A 17179-nucleotide genomic window follows, 5' to 3' on the forward strand; every position below is an offset into this window, starting at 1 on the left:
GCCCTCATGTTGAAACTGAACAGAACTGAAACGGAATGTTGGAATTGCTAGTACAAGAGATGGAGGCAGGAGGCACAGGGGACCTCATTAAATGCACTAGTTTTCCAACACTGGGTAGTTGAGAGTTAGCTCAGATGTGCTGTTACCCACTCCTCTGTGATCCTCTGTGTTCTGGGAGCAAGTAGTGAACTAGATATAATTAAACTAGTAGTTTAACTAGATTTTACAGTAGCTTCATATTTGCACAGTGTAGTTTCTAAGTAGCTTTAGTTAACTTAACTTGATTCTCCCTAGGGTAACTTTGTAGTTCAACTTCTTTCAGTGTGAAGTTATTGGTAGCTTGCAAGGCTATGCTTGCAAAAATAGCGTCCCCAACACTGACTGTGAGGCATTGGCATAATTTAAACTCAAGTCCAATGCCTGCCTCTTACTATGGGTCCCTAAAGGATGTCATGCTGTTAGTGGCTTGGCACTACCACGCAGGTCTTGGTACTTGGGGGGGAAGAGAAAGAGTAGGGTTTGGAGTAAAAAATAAACAACGTGATTGAACTGTTAAAGGATCGTTTATTGTTTTGTATTTTGGAATTAATCAAATGACATAGCCTACTTCTGGGTTGAGGATTCTTGAGGTAAGACTCAACACTACACCACTCTATAGAACTGAACGCCTCTTTGGTCACTTTCCTATTGGTTCTTCGGTACACTAAGGAGCTTTAAGGCAATTACTCAGACACTGGGGTACCTATCAGTTTGGAAACACTCTGCCTCTGGTGCAACGCTTCTGTGTGAGCTAAAGGTCATCTAGTGTGTGTGTGTGTGCGTGTGAGTGAATGAGAGAGAACACAGGGAGGCTGCGGATGACTCACGCTCTCTCTCACTGTGCGCCTGTGGGGCGTGAAACTAAAGCACCCAACAACTCAAAGCAGATGCTGAGAACAGCCAGCCAAACAGCAGAAGGCAGCGAGGCCATGTCTACGCCTCAGCTCAGCTCAGCTCACTCACGGCCCTCAGCACAACACACGAGAGAGTTAAGAATCACAGCAATCACCACCACAGATTTCTTTTACAAACCTGTCATGGCCTTCATCTTTTGCGCCCATCTTTTGCACCCAGGTAACGGCTGACCCTGGAGAGGACTCGGTCCTGATGTGGTCCTGGTCTCAAACAGGTCTGGCCACAGTCTGGTTGATCGGCTGTTTGGACAGTTCCGAGAATTTCAGACTGAATCTGTGACGTCTGGCGAGTGATACTGGAATGCATATGCACGGTGGGCAGACATCTTGTCTGGACACAGCCTCGCTGATGTGTGGGCTGACATCTGGGTGGGAACGATGACGACATTAACGCCATTTGAGATTTCTAAGCCCATCCAAACGCCTCCTAAAGGCAGGGCTCAAAGGAGGAAGGGGTGAAAGGCACACTGACATGCAGAAGATAGGGATGGGTTTTGTAGGAAAAGTAAATAGGCTTTTTTATTTCACGCTTTTAGATCACAGTTTCAAGGAGTTATGTCAAGACTTTTTACATTTGTCACATTCACATACACTTCATAATACTACATAATGAATAATCATGTTTCCAAGTCCAAATGCAACGCAATATTTGTTAACAATTCTGACATTCTATTACTCAAAAAGACATAAATATATATATATATATATATATATATATACACTACCGTTCAAAAGTTTGGGGTCACCCAGATAATTTCGTGTTTTCCATGAAAACTCACACTTTTATTTATCAAATGAGTTGCAAAATGAATAGAAAATATAGTCAAGACATTGACAAGGTTAGAAATAATGATTTGTATTTGAAATATTAATTTTGTTCTTCAAACTTTGCTTTCGTCAAAGAATGCTCCATTTACAGCAATTACAGCATTGCAGACCATTGGCATTCTAGCTGTTAATTTGTTGAGGTAATCTGAAGAAATTTCACCCCACGCTTCCTGAGGCACCTCCCACAAGTTGGATTGGCTTGATGGGCACTTCTTGCGTACCATACGGTCAAGCTGCTCCCACAACAGCTCAATGGGGTTGAGATCTGGTGACTGCGCTGGCCACTCTATTACAGACAGCATACCAGCTGCCTGCTTCTTCCCTAAATATTCCTTGCATAATTTGGAGGTGTGCTTTGGGTCATTGTCCTGTTGTAGGAGGAAATTGGCTCCAATAAAGCGCTGTAGACAGGGTATGGTATGGCGTTGCAAAACGGAGTGATAGCCATCCTTATTTAAAATCCCTTTTACCTTGTACAAATCTCCCACTTCACCAGCACCAAAGCAGCCCCAGACCATCACATTACCTCCACCATGCTTGACAGAAGGCGTCAGGCACTCTTCCAGCATCTTTTCACCTATTCTGCGTCTCACAAATGTTCTTCTGATCCAAACACCTCAAACTTTGATTCGTCTGTCCATAACACTTTTTTCCAATCTTCCTCTGTCCAATGTCTGTGTTATTTTGCCCATATCAATCTTTTCTTTTTATTGGCCAGTCTCAGATATGGCTTTTTCTTTGCCACTCATCAGGCCAGCATCCTGGAGTTGCCTCTTCACTGTAGACGTTGACACTGGCGTTTTGCGGGTACCATTTAAAGAAGCTGCCAGTTGAGGACCTGTGAGGCGTCTATTTCTCAAACTAGAGACTCTAATATACTTGTCTTCTTGCAGAGTTGTGCATCAGGGCCTCCCACTTCTCTTTCTACTCTGGTTAGAGCCCGTTTGTGCTGTTCTCTGAAGGGAGTAGTACACACCGTTGTAGGACATTTTCAGATTCTTCGCCATTTTTCGCATGGAATAGCCTTCATTTCTAAGAACAAGTATAGACTGGCGAGTTTCACATGAAAGTTCTCTTTTTCTGGCCTTTTTGAGAGTATAATAGAACCCACAAATGCGATGCTCCAGATACTCAACTAGCTCAAATGAAGGCCAGTTTTATAGCTTCTCTCACCAGCAAAACAGTTTTCAGCTGTGCTAACATAATTGCACAAGGGTTTTCAAGGGTTTTCTAATCATCCAGTAGTCTTCTAAGGCGATTAGCAAACACAATGTACCATTAGAACACTGGAGTGATAGTTGCTGGAAATGGGCCTCTATACACCTATGTAGATATTTCATTAAAAACCAGACATTTCCACCTAGAATAGTCATTTACCACATTAACAATGTATAGAGTTTATTTCTGATTCATTTAATGTTATTTTCATTGAAAAAAAAGTGCTTTTCTTTGAAAAATAAGGACATTTCGAAGTGACCCCAAACTTTTGAACAGTAGTGTATATATGTATGAAGAGGGATTTCTGCCTCTGACAGAGGAATTACATGCAATGGAGTATGTTCACAAGTCTCTCTGTGGTGTGTCAGTGATTCTTCAAGTAAAACCCCTCACATTTCTCTCTTAGTCCCAGACTGTGATGAGCTGAGCAGAGTGCCAGGGGCCCCTGAGGCCCTCCCTGGGATGGGCTTATTTACTGAGCTTAATTGGGAGCTCGCAGACAGGCCTGTGGCTGTGTCCCACTTCTGTCTCATTCTAGCCGGCTAGCTGCTGGCTCATGATGAGCTAGACTCCATAGACAGAGCACTGACAAAGCAGTCTGTGTGTGTGTGTGTGTGGGAGTCTGTGTGTAGGTGTGTGTGCGTGTATGTGGCAGTCTGTGTGTGAGTGTGTGTGTGTGTGTGTGTGTGTGTGTATGTGGCAGTCTGTGTGTAGGTGTGTGTGTGTGTACGTGTGTGTGTATGTGGCAGTTTGTGTGTATGTTGTAGCAGTGTGAATTTGCCGTTAGAGACCAGGAGGCTAAGACAACCCAAGTCCTTCTCAGTGTTGGTAGGCTACACTTGAAAAGGTTAATGGTGAACTGCACTCACCAGAGAGAGCACTAGCAAATCATCCTGAATGTGCTGCTGGTGGCAGCATGTTGGGCTGGGTTTGACTCACAAGTGATGAAGAAGGAGTTTTGAGAGAGCAGACGGCCAAGACAGTACGGCTCGTTCTGAGGGTTGATTCTCTTGAAAAGCAGACTATTTCTATAGGTGAACCGCACTTCCTTAACAGCAGATACGGGGGAGCCAGGAAACATCAGGTGGAATAATGAGAACAGTTGCCATGGGAACCTTCTGAGAAGGAGTAGGGCAATACAGAACGTCTAAACGCTGCTGTCATGCCTGCAGCTGATAGGAAAGGAATTATGATGCATCGGACACTGCCATAAATACAGTTTTCCTTTTTTCCTTAAAAAGTGCACACACACACAAACACACACACACATACACACTCTCTCTCTCTCTCACAAACACTCAAACAGACCCTGGCAGCCTCTGAGCGGTAGCCATCTGCATATCACACACAGGCTGTCACTGTTTGTTCGTTTTATTTTTATATTTCTGTATTTTTTTTGCCGCAAGGGACCAAACTGCAAACTCTTCTCGCAAACACATTTACCTGATATTCAGTCCTCACCACCCAGTGTTTGTGAGGTGTTAAGAGTGTTTACTGAAAGCTCCCTAGAATCTTTTTTTTTAGGGACATCAACCAGAAATGTTGGTCTAACTGCTGCCATGTATTAAACCTTTAAATCATGAAAGGATTTAAAAACCTGCTGTGGCCAAATAAAACACAGCTCTCTGGATCCTCTGTGCAGTAGAAACTGACAGGTAAGTGCATCTCCTCTTTTCCTCCCACTGAGAAGAAGTGAACGTGAAACTACAACACACACACACTCATTTTTCAGACGCCTCTCTTTCTCGCCTTTTATTCCTCTCCCATCACACACACACACACACACAAACACACACACACACACACACACACACACACACACACACACACACACACACACACACACACACACACACACACACACACACACACACACACACACACACACACACACACACACACAAAGTACAAACACAGACAAAGTACAAACACACACACCGACACACACACAGAAACAGCCGTGTAGAGGCTGTTGTGTGTTTTTGCCCCATTGTTAGCAAGCTGGGATGTCTTTGTTGTGTTGTGTGTCGCGTTGTCACATGCTCAGATCACTAGATCAACAGCCACAGGGAAAGAGGGGAGAGAGATAAGGGGATACAGCTGGAAGACAGAGAGACAGAGAGAAAGAGAAAATAACCTGAGGTAAAGAACAACAGGAGATGAAGAAAAACAGTACCACGACAGTCACAACAAAGACAAAAAGGAGATGGGAATAAAGAACTGACATGGCGAGAGGAAAGAGAGGAGGGAGAAGAGGAGGAGGGGGAGGAGGAGGAGGTGGAAATGCATGAGAGGGAGAAGAATGGGTGTGAGAGAGGGGAGAGACACGCTTGAGTGGTGGTGCTGTGAGCTCATTCAGGGTGGCAGAATCAGCACAGCCAAGGGAGGAGGAGGAGGAGGAGGGAGAGGGAGAAACAAGAAGAAACGGGATGAGGGAAGAGAAGGAGAGAGAAATGGAGAGGAAGAGAGATATGGAAGGAGAGAGAGGGATGGAGCAATGTGTTAATTATGAGGCAACTAGCATGGCGGCCAAGCTCTTAGCTGCCAGAATGCAAAGATTTCTTCTCAGCTGCACCACTGCATGAGAGGGAGAGATGGGAAAAGGGAAGGGAGAGAGAGAGAGAGAGAGAGAGAGAGAGAGGGAGGCAGAGAGGTTGTGAAAGAGGGTAAGATCAGAACCAGACAGGCTCCTGTCTCTCTCTGTCTTTCTAAAGCTGATGTTTAACAGTCTGCCCCCTGCGTTTGAGGTCAGGCTCTCACTATGTCCCGTAAGCCCAGAGCGAGAAAGCTAAGCATGAGTCATTAGGAGCGCGCTGGCAGTGTCACATCTGGTGTGCCTGATCAGACCGCTCTGAAACAAAGACAGTTAACCATCACCCATATGGAGTCCGACCCAGTGACAAGTGCCTCAGTTACAGCCAGGTCATAAATACTCAGTGCTGAAATCAAGCACCTGTGCCAGATGCCCTTCACGGCACACGTTGATAATGTACACACACACACACACTAGTGCATTGGAGTCTGGTGCACCACATCACATCTGTATGAGTTTTGTCAGGCTATTAAGGTTAGGCATTTCATGTAATTCCTATATGTCCACTGGTAGGGCAAGGTGTTAACAATACCATGTATTTGATACACCATTGGTACACACTCAACACACTATACAGTTTCACCGACTGTAGCTTGATAGTGTCAACTAAACGAGTTAATGTTTATTCAATATGCATAGAAAATACTGGAAATACTACTTATTCCAGATCCCCAAATTCTGGAATCATGACTATCATATGCTCTCACAATTTCAGAGGCAATCAGCATCAGACAAGAAAGGGGTAATTAGTTTGCCATTGGACTGTATTTGTATATATGGAGGAGATTCAGACCATGTGTCGTTTTTGAAGAGCATGCAATCGTGGCCTTCCAGATGGCCCAGACATCCAATTCTCGCGCATTCCACTGCACGGCCGCAGAACCATGCCAACCAGGCAGACACTCGGGAATAAACAAAAGTGCCTCTCACACGTCATGCTAAATATAGACAAATTTCTCACATGATGCCGGACGAGAAGCAAGGCACTAATAGCACGATGCGGCACTTCACCTCGTTCTCTCTGTAAATAGACAAAACACAATTCTGCAGGTCTTGTCATGGTGGCTTTCGATTCCCACATCATTTTTGGAGGACTGCTTAACTACTAGTGTAAAGAATACTTTTGTGTTTTTGTGGAGCTTTAAGTCTTGCAAAACATAAGATGATCGCACTACATGTTAGAAAATGAAAATGTCTTGCTTCCCATTTTTAATATTGTTGTTGTTTGGTGGCAAGGCTGCTGTTGGGTCGATTAACTACTTGTAATATAGTTTTTTGTCATTGTTAATTCAGACCACAGGTTTACGAGAGCTTGGCTTTGAGAGACCATAATAATCCCGCTCTCCCTGTAGCGAGGCAGACCCGCCCCACCCCCACTATATTACTGTGGTGCAGGTCACCCTTGCTCCACAGCCCAGATTATGCAGCTGGGATTAAGTCTTATAAATTATAGGCATGTTTTTATGATTTCTATTTTTTCATTTTTTGCTTGACTTGGCTGCAGAGGAGGGGCAGCATAACCATGTGACACGCCGTGGTGTGGTGTGGCACATTTTAAAAAGCCAGCTGCTGTCCCATCCAGGGCACATTCCAGCTCAAGCCAGCATGACACTCAAGTCCCAATATGGATGACGTAAATAGTAAATAAATGTCTACACATGTATGCATGCATTTGTGTGTGTGAGATTATAATTTATATTAATGTCCTGGGATGACCAATGATCTTCTGGTTTTTATTTATGTTAACTACACAATGTGATCCATTACTTGCAATAAAAAAACAGGACGTTTATTCTGTAACAGGGAATAGTGTCACTAGTAAATCTATAATGTATACACAGGCCCTCAGAAAAGTGCCTAAGCACCATTAGTGATGTGATTGACTGTGTCTGGTTTTGATCGATTCTAAAACAACCAACATAGTTCAAGGCGAACGACACTTGTAGTTGCACACTCTGGACACACACAGATGCTAGTGGAATTTAAAAAACAAAAAACTAAATTTTTATTTAAACAGTGATCAGGTCTCAGTACCAATGTGCCTGTTAAAATAAAACAAAAAAAAAAAGAGAGAAAAGAAATAAACTACAAACCTCAGAGAACAAAGATAACAGTCTACACAAACTTTATTTTCTTAAAAATACATTACCATAAAATAAAAAGTAGCAATAAAAGATATATATGTGGGGAAGGGGGGGAGGGAGGTTGCTGGAAGGGGAAACACGCAATGAGAGTTTCGGTTCCCGTCTTTTGTGTTTTTAACAGCCTGGAAAGCTTGAGTTCAGGTGTGTTTGCACATGTGCGTGGTGTGGCTTTTCAACTCGCATGTATGCATGTAGCAATTGGACAACGTATTAGGCGTGTGTATGCGTGTCAGGCATGAGTGCGTCACGCACACATCTGCAGCAGTGTGTGTGTGTGGGGGGGGGGGGGCGATGTATTAGGGGTGTGTGTGTGTGTGTGTGTGTGTGTGTGTGCGCGCGCACGTGTCAGGTATGTGTGCATTGGTGTGCGTGTGTCTGCAGGGGGAAATTGGTACACCTGAGGAAAAGGAGGACACACAGCCTCCACACAGCAGTTATGCAGCAGTCACATGGGCACACAGAAAGAAAGAAAGAAAGAAAGAAAGAAAGGAAGAAAGAAAAAGAAAAAGAAAGACTAGCGCATGTGGGAGCAGGGAAAATACTCTGAAAACTAACATAGAGAAAGAGGACAAGAGGGTTGAGAGAGGTAGTGAGAAAGAGAGAGGCGAGAAGTGATGAGAGAGGTAGTACAGTGAGAGAGGTAGAGCGAGGCAGGGACAGCTACATCTTCAGCACCTACGGGAAGAGTGCAACAGTACATCTACTAAGCAGAGATCCTCCATCCTTTCAGTGTGACACCAGGCTGAACTCGTTAAGGGCAGTGTGTGTTTGGGTGGGTGTGGTCAGGTATGTGTGAGTGTGTTTTGGGACAGTAACAGACATCAGTGTGTCTTCTTGTGTGTGTGTGTGTGTGTGTGTGTGTGTGTGTGTGTGTGTGTGTGTGCACATGTGTGACATTCAGAGGGGAAACTCAGGAAGTGCAAGTGTATTTGCCTGCCTGCCTGCCTGCCTGCCTGCGTGTGTGTGCGTGTGCGTGTGTGGCATTATACTTGGCTTTGCTGCATGACTGCCCAGTGACCGAGTGGAATCAGAAGTTATGGCATGCCCACAGATCTACATTGATCTCGGCTGTGTGTGTGTGTGTGTGTGTGTGTGTGTGTGTGTGTGTGTGTGTGTGTGTGTGTGTGTGTGTGTGCGGGGGAGAGGCTAGCTCGGCAGGAATCCATTAACACAGCCCTCTCCCCTCCCTGTGCAATAAGAGGAAACAGCTGAGTTGCCTCTCACACACACGCAGACGCACAAACACACACACACACAAAAAGTGACGGCAGGGCAGGTTCATGCGCTTTTCACTATTGCAGTGAACATGCCAGAGCAACATCCTGGAGAGGTAGATTCCCAGATGCAAAGTGTGTGTGTGTTCTCAGTGTGTGTGTGTGTGTGTGTGTGTGTGTGTGTGTGTGTGTGTGTGTGTGTGTGTGTGTGTGTGTGTGTAAGAGAGAGAGAGAGAGAGAGAGAGAGAGGTGATTTTTTTAGGTTTTAGGTACAATATTCCCTATACCCTTGACCCAAACTACATGTTCATTTTGTAACATGTTGCACTGTTATGCAAGGAGAACACTGTATTCAGTAATTAATCAACCAATTAATTAATTAATTAAATCAATAAGTAGAGATATTCGGTCCTGGCATGCTTGTCAAAGCGATTAATCATGATAAGGCAAACTCAGACAAGGTCCTTTATTTTCATGTAATGATGCTGAATATTTGACATGTGTACACAAAACACTATAACTCTTGACTTCACTTTCAGGGCAGGGGTTATATCCTCTATCCCAGCTGGGAGAACCCTCACCTTCAGCTGGGATAAAGGGGTGGAGGGCCGCTATGTTAATGTTATTGTGCCGGGAAACAACAAGTATTTGGCACTTTGTGAGGTGGAGGTGTATGGCTATCCAGCACCAAATGGTAGGCATTGTCTTTGTAAACATATCACACAATATTTAGGTTTTTATTACATTTATAATAGAAGCATGTAAAAATGTAGCAATATTGGAACAATTTTGCCCGTGTCTTTGTCAAGACTGAAAAACTTTAGAACAATTACAATTAATTGTTTTTCAGTATCCCCACACTTGATCAGATTTTTCGGTAAATCAAATGGAAGACGAATCTAAGTACATTTCTTGTTTAAGATCAAGAGGCATTTACTTCCTGTCAACTAAACACATACAGTATACTTTTCTGCACATGGTCAAAGCTGTCCAGAAAACAAGTAAAGCTAATCTGATGTAATATAAGCATAGGAAAAGCAGTAGATGAGAGATGAGGAACCTGGTTGAAAACAATTGGATTGTCAACCACTTCAGACAGGACATGGTTCTTAACTGTACATAATTATTAGCCTAGTTGCTCATTTGTTTCCATGCAGGTGAGAATGTGGCTTTAAGAGGGAAAGCAACTCAGTCAGATCTTCATGGATATGGATTTGCATATAATGCCATTGATGGGAATCGGGACGGCATATATGGCCATGGTTCCTGTACTCACACAAAAGCTCATTTCAACCCTTGGTGGAGAGTGGATTTGCTCCAAAAATATAAAGTCTTCTCTGTGAGAATCACCAACACTGTGGATAGTGTTCCCAGTAGACTGAATGGAGCTGAAATCAGAATAGGAAATTCTTTGGACAACAACGGCATCAACAACCCCAGGTAAGAATTGGTATCTCAATTTCTGGCTATATCTGACTCCAACATCATGTTGACACCCAAGTAGCTCTGGGCTGACATGCTGTTCTTTGTATTGTTGTCCTTGGCATGCATTCTTTTTCTAATAACTGCACCCTTGTTACGAATGGTGGGTGTTGTGCAGAACTCAATCGCACAACACCCACCATTCGTAACAGTACGAAGACACCAAGGATGGACTCAGCCGACTCAGACTCAGTGCTCAGACGTAGGTTGAGCAAACAAGCCTCCTCTCTCTGCCTCGTGGCAAGGGGAGTAGAGGAGCAAGGGGGAAGTTCCCTGAAGTTCCTGAGCCTGCTGTGGGGACAATACCAGCAGCTCCTGGCTCGTTGGGATTCCCTCGATCCACTCCCCTTCTTTCCAGCTCCGGTTTCAGCACCAGCTCCAGGTCTCCTGTCGCCCGCCTTCAAAAGAGCCACTGCCGCCCTCGAGGCAGCCGCTGCCGCTGTCAAACTCGAGCAAGTCTCTATCGCTACCACCCTCAACGCGGTCTCTGACGCCCTCCACGCAGCCCGTGGAGCTCCCTCCCTTGAAGCACGCTCCGCCGTCCTCGAAGCTGCCTTGGCAGCATTGGAAATATCTTCTGCCGCACCCAAAGGAGCCTCTGGCGCTGCCTTGCTCTGTGCAGCTTCTGCTGCCATCGATGCAGTCTCTGCCGCCCTCGAAGCAGCCTCTGATGCTGCCGCCTCCGAGGTCGTCTCTGCTGCCCCAGAGGTAGCCTTCGTCGCTACCACTCCCAAAGCAGCCTCTGCCTCCCCCGAAGTAGCCTCTGATGCTGCCGCCTCCGAGGTCGTCTCTGCTGCCCCAGAGGTAGCCTTCGTCGCTACCACTCCCAAAGCAGCCTCTGCCTCCCCCGAAGTAGCCTCTGATGCTGCCGCCTCCGAGGTCGTCTCTGCTGCCCCAGAGGTAGCCTTCGTCGCTACCACTCCCAAAGCAGCCTCTGCCTCCCCCGAAGCAGCCTCTGATGCTGCCACCCCCGAAGCAGCCTCTGACGCTGCGGGCCCAGAAGCAGCCTCTGACGCTGCCGCCTCCGACATAGCCGCTGTCGCTACCACCCCAGAAGCAGCCTCTGACGCTGCCGCCCCCGACGTAGCCTCTGTCGCTACCACCCCAGAAGCAGCCTCTGACGCTGCTGCCCCCGACGTAGCCTCTGTCGCTACCACCCCAGAAGCATCCTCTGACGCTGCCGCCCCGGAAGCAGCCTCCGACGCTACCGCCCCCGACGTAGCCTCTGTCGCTACCACCCCAGAAGCAGCCTCTGATGCCACTGACGTAGCCTCCGTCGCTACCGCTCCCGAAGCACCCACTGCTGCCCCCGACGTAGTCTCTGTTGCTAGCAACCCCGAAGCAGCCTCTGTCGCTGCTGTCCCTGAAGCAGCCTCTGATGCCACTGACGTAGCCTCCGTCGCTACCGCTCCCGAAGCACCCACTGCTGCCCCCGACGTAGCCTCTGTTGCTAGCAACCCCGAAGCAGCCTCTGTCGCTGCTGTCCCTGAAGCAGTCTCTGAAGAAATTGCTGATGGTGATGCCACTGAGGCCTACGCCACAGCAGAACCAGCCGCCGCAGATCAAGCCGCCGCTCTCCCTGCAGACCGAGCCGTCGCTCACCCTGCAGACCCGGCCGTCGCTGACCCTGCAGACCCGGCCGTCGCTGACCCTGCAGACCAGCCGTCGCTGACCCAGCAGACCCAGCCGACGCTCACCCAGCTTGTGCGTACCCTACAGCCAGCGCTGCCGACCCGGACCCCGCAGCCACCGCTGCCGACCCACACCCCGCAGCTGACCCGGACCCTGCTGCCACAGCTGCCAACCAAGATCCTCCAGCATCCGTTTCCGATGCAGGCCCAGCAGCACCCTCTGCCGAGACCGGTCCAGCAGCACCTTTTGATGGCGTCGCTGCTGAGGGCTCTGCTGTTCCAAGCGCCCCTGGCCGGAGCGCCCCTGTCCCGAGCGCCCCTGTCCCGAGCGTCCCAGGCGCCCCTGTCCCGAGCGTCCCAGGCTCCCCTGTCCCGAGCGTCCCAGGCTCCCCTGTCCCGAGCGTCCCAGGCTCCCCTGTCCCGAGCGTCTCAGGCGCCCCGGTCCCGAGCGTCCCAGGCTCCCCTGTCCCGAGCGCCTCAGGCGTCCCGGTCCCGAGCGTCTCCGGCGTTCCTGTCCAAGGTGTCCTTGCGCCGGTTCCAGGCGTCCATGCGCCGGCCCCAGGCGCTCCGGACCCTGTCTCCAGTGTTCCTGGGTTCCCTGTCCCAGCTGCAGCAGACCCAGGGTTCGGTGCCGCCAGCCCTAATGAACCAGCGAGTCCAGGTGCCACGTCTACCCCAGCCACTGGCCCTGCAACCCCAAACACCAATCGATATCGCTGGCATCTATTTGTTGTTAGGGTTGTTGTTGTGTTTATTGTTGGTCTGTTTGGCCGGTCGCCAAAGACTCTGCCCCTGTTTGGCCACCCACCCGGCCGGTCGCCAAAGACTCTGCCCCTGTTTGGCCATCCACCCGGTCGGTCGTCAAAGACTCTGCCTCTGTTTGGCCATCCACCCGGTCGGCCGCCAAAGACTCTGCCCCTGTTTGGCCACCCACACGGCCAGCCACCAGACATTCTGCCCTTGCTTGGCCGTCCACCCGGTCAGCCACCAGACCCTTCTTTCCAGCCTTCTGTCTGGCCCGGCCTGCCCGCCTGCCTTGCTCTGGACCCCCTCCACCCACCCTAGGTGGATTTGATCTGTTTGTTTGTGTGTTTTTGGGCTGTCTGGTCCGGTCTGCCCGCCTGCCTTGCTCTGGACCCCCTCCACCCACCCTAGGTGGATTTGATCTGTTTGTGTGTTTTTGGGCTGTCTGGTCCGGTCTGCCCGCCTGCCTTGCTCTGGACCCCCTCCACCCACCCTAGGTGGATTTGATCTGTTTGTGTTTAGGGCCGTCTGGAATCCGGCCCTTAGAGGGGGGTACTGTAAGGTCTGTGTTCTGTCCGTGTCTAATTTCTGTGTTTGTCTCCCTTGTGTGGTCACATGTTTGTTCCCATGTCTAGTCCTCGTGCTTCCTTGTTCCCGCCATGTGCTTTCCCTGTGTTTGTTTGTCTGTGCCATGTGCCCTCTTGTTGTTGTCCGTGTCTCCACCCCTCACCTGTTCCCAATCTCCCGGGTTGTGTGTATCATTGGTTTCACCTGTGTCCTGTTGGTTCCCCTTGATTGGTCCACCTGTGTCTTTGTCTGCCCCGCCTTGATTGTTCTCACCTGTCCCTCGTTATCTGTTGCCTGTGTGTATATATAGTCCTTGTTTTCTTGTTCCTCGTTGTGTCTTCGTAGATTGTGTTTCATGGTATGTTCCTTGTTTTTCCACTGCTCCTCGTGTGTTCCTAGCGTTTAGCGCTTCCGCCTTGTTCAAGTGATTACTCGTGCTTCTGACCTCTGCCTGCCCTACAACTATTCTCCTGCCTATTCCCTGTTTGGATTTGTTTGCCTACTTTTGGACTGCCTACCTGTGTACCGAACCCTGCTAGTAAACGTTTATTCTTCTGAATCTACCCCTGTGCTGAGTCGTGCGATTGAGTTCTGCACAACACCCACCATTCGTAACAACCCTATGACATCTGTTACCCTGTACAAACTATAACTATAAACTACAAACTATATCCTTTTCAGGTGTGCCGTAATCTCCTCTATCCCTGGTGGATTTTCCGAGACCTTTGAGTGTAATGGGATGGAGGGACGCTATGTTACCGTGGTGATTCCTGGACGTGCAGAGTACCTGACACTATGTGAAGTGGAGGTATATGGATCACTGCTGGACTAAAGCCCAGGGAAACAGCGATGGATAGCATGAACTACTCTCAAAACACAGCAAATGTATTGTTTTGCTGAATATGTCATGGGCGACACTTTCATTCATAAAAATAACTCATATCTTTTGGTGATATAGTTGGCAAGTCGTGTTGAGAAAGCTTTTCCTAATTTTTTTACGTGGTGTAGGTGGTCTAACCATAGACTACATTACCCAGAGGTCCCTTATCACCTTTCATTCCTTATCTACATTTCACTGACTCAGCATTGGCCGCAACAAGGTCATAAAACCGGGTGACGCATCTTTTGCTTTATAACCGCGCCAAACCCGAAAATCTCTCTCTCTCGCGGTGGTTTTTGCAGCAGTGAATTCCATTCACAAATAGAGATACCCGACCCTACGGAAGAATTCTCATCAGGACAAAGGACGACACGACGACGTAGCTCATAGAACTTCTGATCAAAGTTCCAATCTATTTGAAATCGTTAGTTGCAACCTGAGTTTACATCGGTAGTACTACACTGCAGCCCAGCAGTTTATTGAATACGAGAAGGCGACCGGTTCCCTTTTTCATCCTTTCAAGTCGACAAAAAGAACGTTCATTCCCCTTCAAGACTCACCACGACCTCCACCAGGCCGTCCCAGGGTCCAGTTGACGAACTGTTTAAGAAGGCTGAATTCCAGCTATTTCCACGACGCCTGCGTTCCACGCTGCTCCACGGAAAACCGCAGAAAACATCTTGGTCACTACGCAAGAGCGATAGAAGTAAGGCTAATATCTGGGCAGAACTTAGTTTTATATGTATGTTTTATTCTATGCGATTAGTGTTGTTATTTTATTTCGTTAAGATTTAAATGCAAACTGAAATTCACAATCTACACGGTCTGTGACCGTGGATAATCTTGCTTGGTTCTTTTGCTAATGTTAGATAGGTTTGTGCATGCACCATCTCTCTATCTCTTTCTCTCTCTCTCTCTAACTCCCTTTTACATCACCACCTGAACATATACACGCATACATTGCGATTTCAGTGTTGTTGAAGATTTGGTATTGAATTAAAGCCTAGCTCGGATTTGTCCTTAAGGCAAGAATCCTTTGTCTCAGACATTCTTTACTTTGTGCACCTCCCCCCAACTAATTTGACGCCTAAGCAAACATAGTGTCCCTGTCTCGGACCCGCACCAGCATCCGGTGACCATTCTCCCTCTAGTTGGGGCCTGAGACACTCTTGACTTCACGCACATAGCATCTATCACCTGTGCGCTTGCCTCCCTCTCACTTCCCCCATCTCTCCATTGAGCGCGCGACCGCGTTTACTCGCAACTGCGCATACCCACACACGCACCCGCTCACACACCCACACACACACACACACACACACACACAGAGACGAGGAAGCTAACGCACCCTCCTCTGCATTGCTGAAACAGATTACCTCATTCCCCAATTCAACTTTGTGCCCTGCTCAATTGTGTTACTCCAGTGTGTATGTTATTCTACCTGATTTGATATTACTATTAATCACCGTTTGTTACTTTTAATAAATTGTTTATTTTAAATTTAAACAATTGTCTTGCCTGTTATTGTTCCAATATTCCACTGAAAGCCATTTTCCGCCAATCAAGTACTTCAAATACCTTCACTTCTCTAGTTGTTTCATGAAGTGTTATAGACTGTGTAATGATATTGTAGTACTATAGTATTGTGATACCATACTTAGACTGTAGCATAGTGGTACAACTAGAGCTTTCCATTGTTTTAGTAGTTTAATTATAAAATGTGAAATACTAATTAAATTAAATTTTATGAGACTGATTTAATTACCCTAATGTAACAACCCCGGTTTCACCTACAGTGGTCTGACCCGAATCACAGAACTAGTTCATAGCCTGGATTGGAAGCAGGAACGACGGGTGTGTGTATCTGTCCTTCACATGACCATATGAGCCTACTTTAAAATTAATTTGAAGATGATAACAGTTCTAGTTACCTATAAAAACATGCCTAAAATAGTGGTAAATTGATGCATACAGTTGATTTAATTCAACGCTGAAATCATTGACAAAATGTATTACAAGAGAACAGAGATCAGTATATTCACTGTGTCATGCCACTGCAGCAATGTTTCTAGTGTGAATGATACATTTATGACAGTTGTGGCTGTAATACTTCTAGGACGCTCACTTCAAGTGGAGGTAGACATTATAAATTCAATTTGTCAACTGTCCTGAGTTTTTGATTGAAGTGAAACTTTTGTTGCCAGCTGCACTGTACTTCTAGTAGTTTCAGGCCTGCCTTTGGGGAGACTACTTGTCTGAATGGTGACTCTCACTTCTTCCCTCAGTTTGTCATGTCAGTTGTTGTCTATTCGTTTCACTTCCTACTGGGAGTCTGAGCTCTGTACCTCTCAAGTACTATGTAGTTAAGTTATGAACTGTTCTGCAAAAATAATAAGAACAACTGTCCTTTCAGTAAAGTTTACCTCACATCCAGTGGGGCCACCAGATAGCGCCAAAGAGCAGTTTTCAGTTCCCTCGCTTCTAGAAATCCACCTGTGGCCCTTTTGTGTGATAGTTGGAATATCTTTGGATTTGAAAACTGCTGCCTAAGCCTTTTAATAAAAGAGTAGACTGACTTTTGCTAGCCTGGATACCAGACCGAACTTAGCCCCGCCCACAACATTTGAAGTCGGGAAGTTCGGTCTGGTGTTGCTCCATTGGGGAGAAATTATCTCCGGACAGAAATTGCCAGACCAATCAAATTGTCAAGGCGGGCTTTATACGGTGATGGACAGATGATCAACAGTAACGTAATCAACACACGGGCTGAATTCGTTTTCAACAAACATGGCTGCCGCTGGAGAGCTGAATTGTATAGATTCGAGTCCATTTAGACATTGACAGTGAATTCATTTTGAAAGAGGAACAGAGAAACGCGATCAAGGCATTTGTCAATCGAAAAGATGTTTTTGCCTTCCTTCCTAC

General features: G+C 47.1%; 1 protein-coding gene across 1 annotated transcript; it reads left to right on the forward strand.

Moving 5' to 3' along the window:
- Positions 1-9374: 9374 nt before the first annotated feature.
- On the forward strand, positions 9375-15755 carry LOC116222316 (fucolectin-like). Its single transcript, XM_031575925.1, has 3 exons — positions 9375-9644; positions 10108-10390; positions 14056-15755. The coding sequence occupies exons 1-3, from the start codon at positions 9449-9451 to the stop codon at positions 14204-14206; spliced, it is 630 nt and encodes a 209-aa protein (XP_031431785.1). The 5' UTR covers positions 9375-9448; the 3' UTR covers positions 14207-15755.
- The last annotated feature ends 1424 nt before the right edge of the window (positions 15756-17179 follow it).

Source organism: Clupea harengus, chromosome 11 (assembly GCF_900700415.2).
Source record: "Clupea harengus chromosome 11, Ch_v2.0.2, whole genome shotgun sequence".
NCBI lineage: Eukaryota > Metazoa > Chordata > Actinopteri > Clupeiformes > Clupeidae > Clupea > Clupea harengus.

What these genes read in the sequence shown, in the direction of transcription:
- LOC116222316 (XM_031575925.1), top strand. Translation starts at nt 9,449, where the DNA reads ATGTGTACACAAAACACTATAACTCTTGACTTCACTTTCAGGGCAGGG. An exon ending in TGGCTATCCAGCACCAAATG is followed by an intron (nt 9,645 to 10,107) that starts GTAGGCATTGTC and finishes GTTTCCATGCAG; the next exon opens with GTGAGAATGTGGCTTTAAGA. An exon ending in AACGGCATCAACAACCCCAG is followed by an intron (nt 10,391 to 14,055) that starts GTAAGAATTGGT and finishes TATCCTTTTCAG; the next exon opens with GTGTGCCGTAATCTCCTCTA.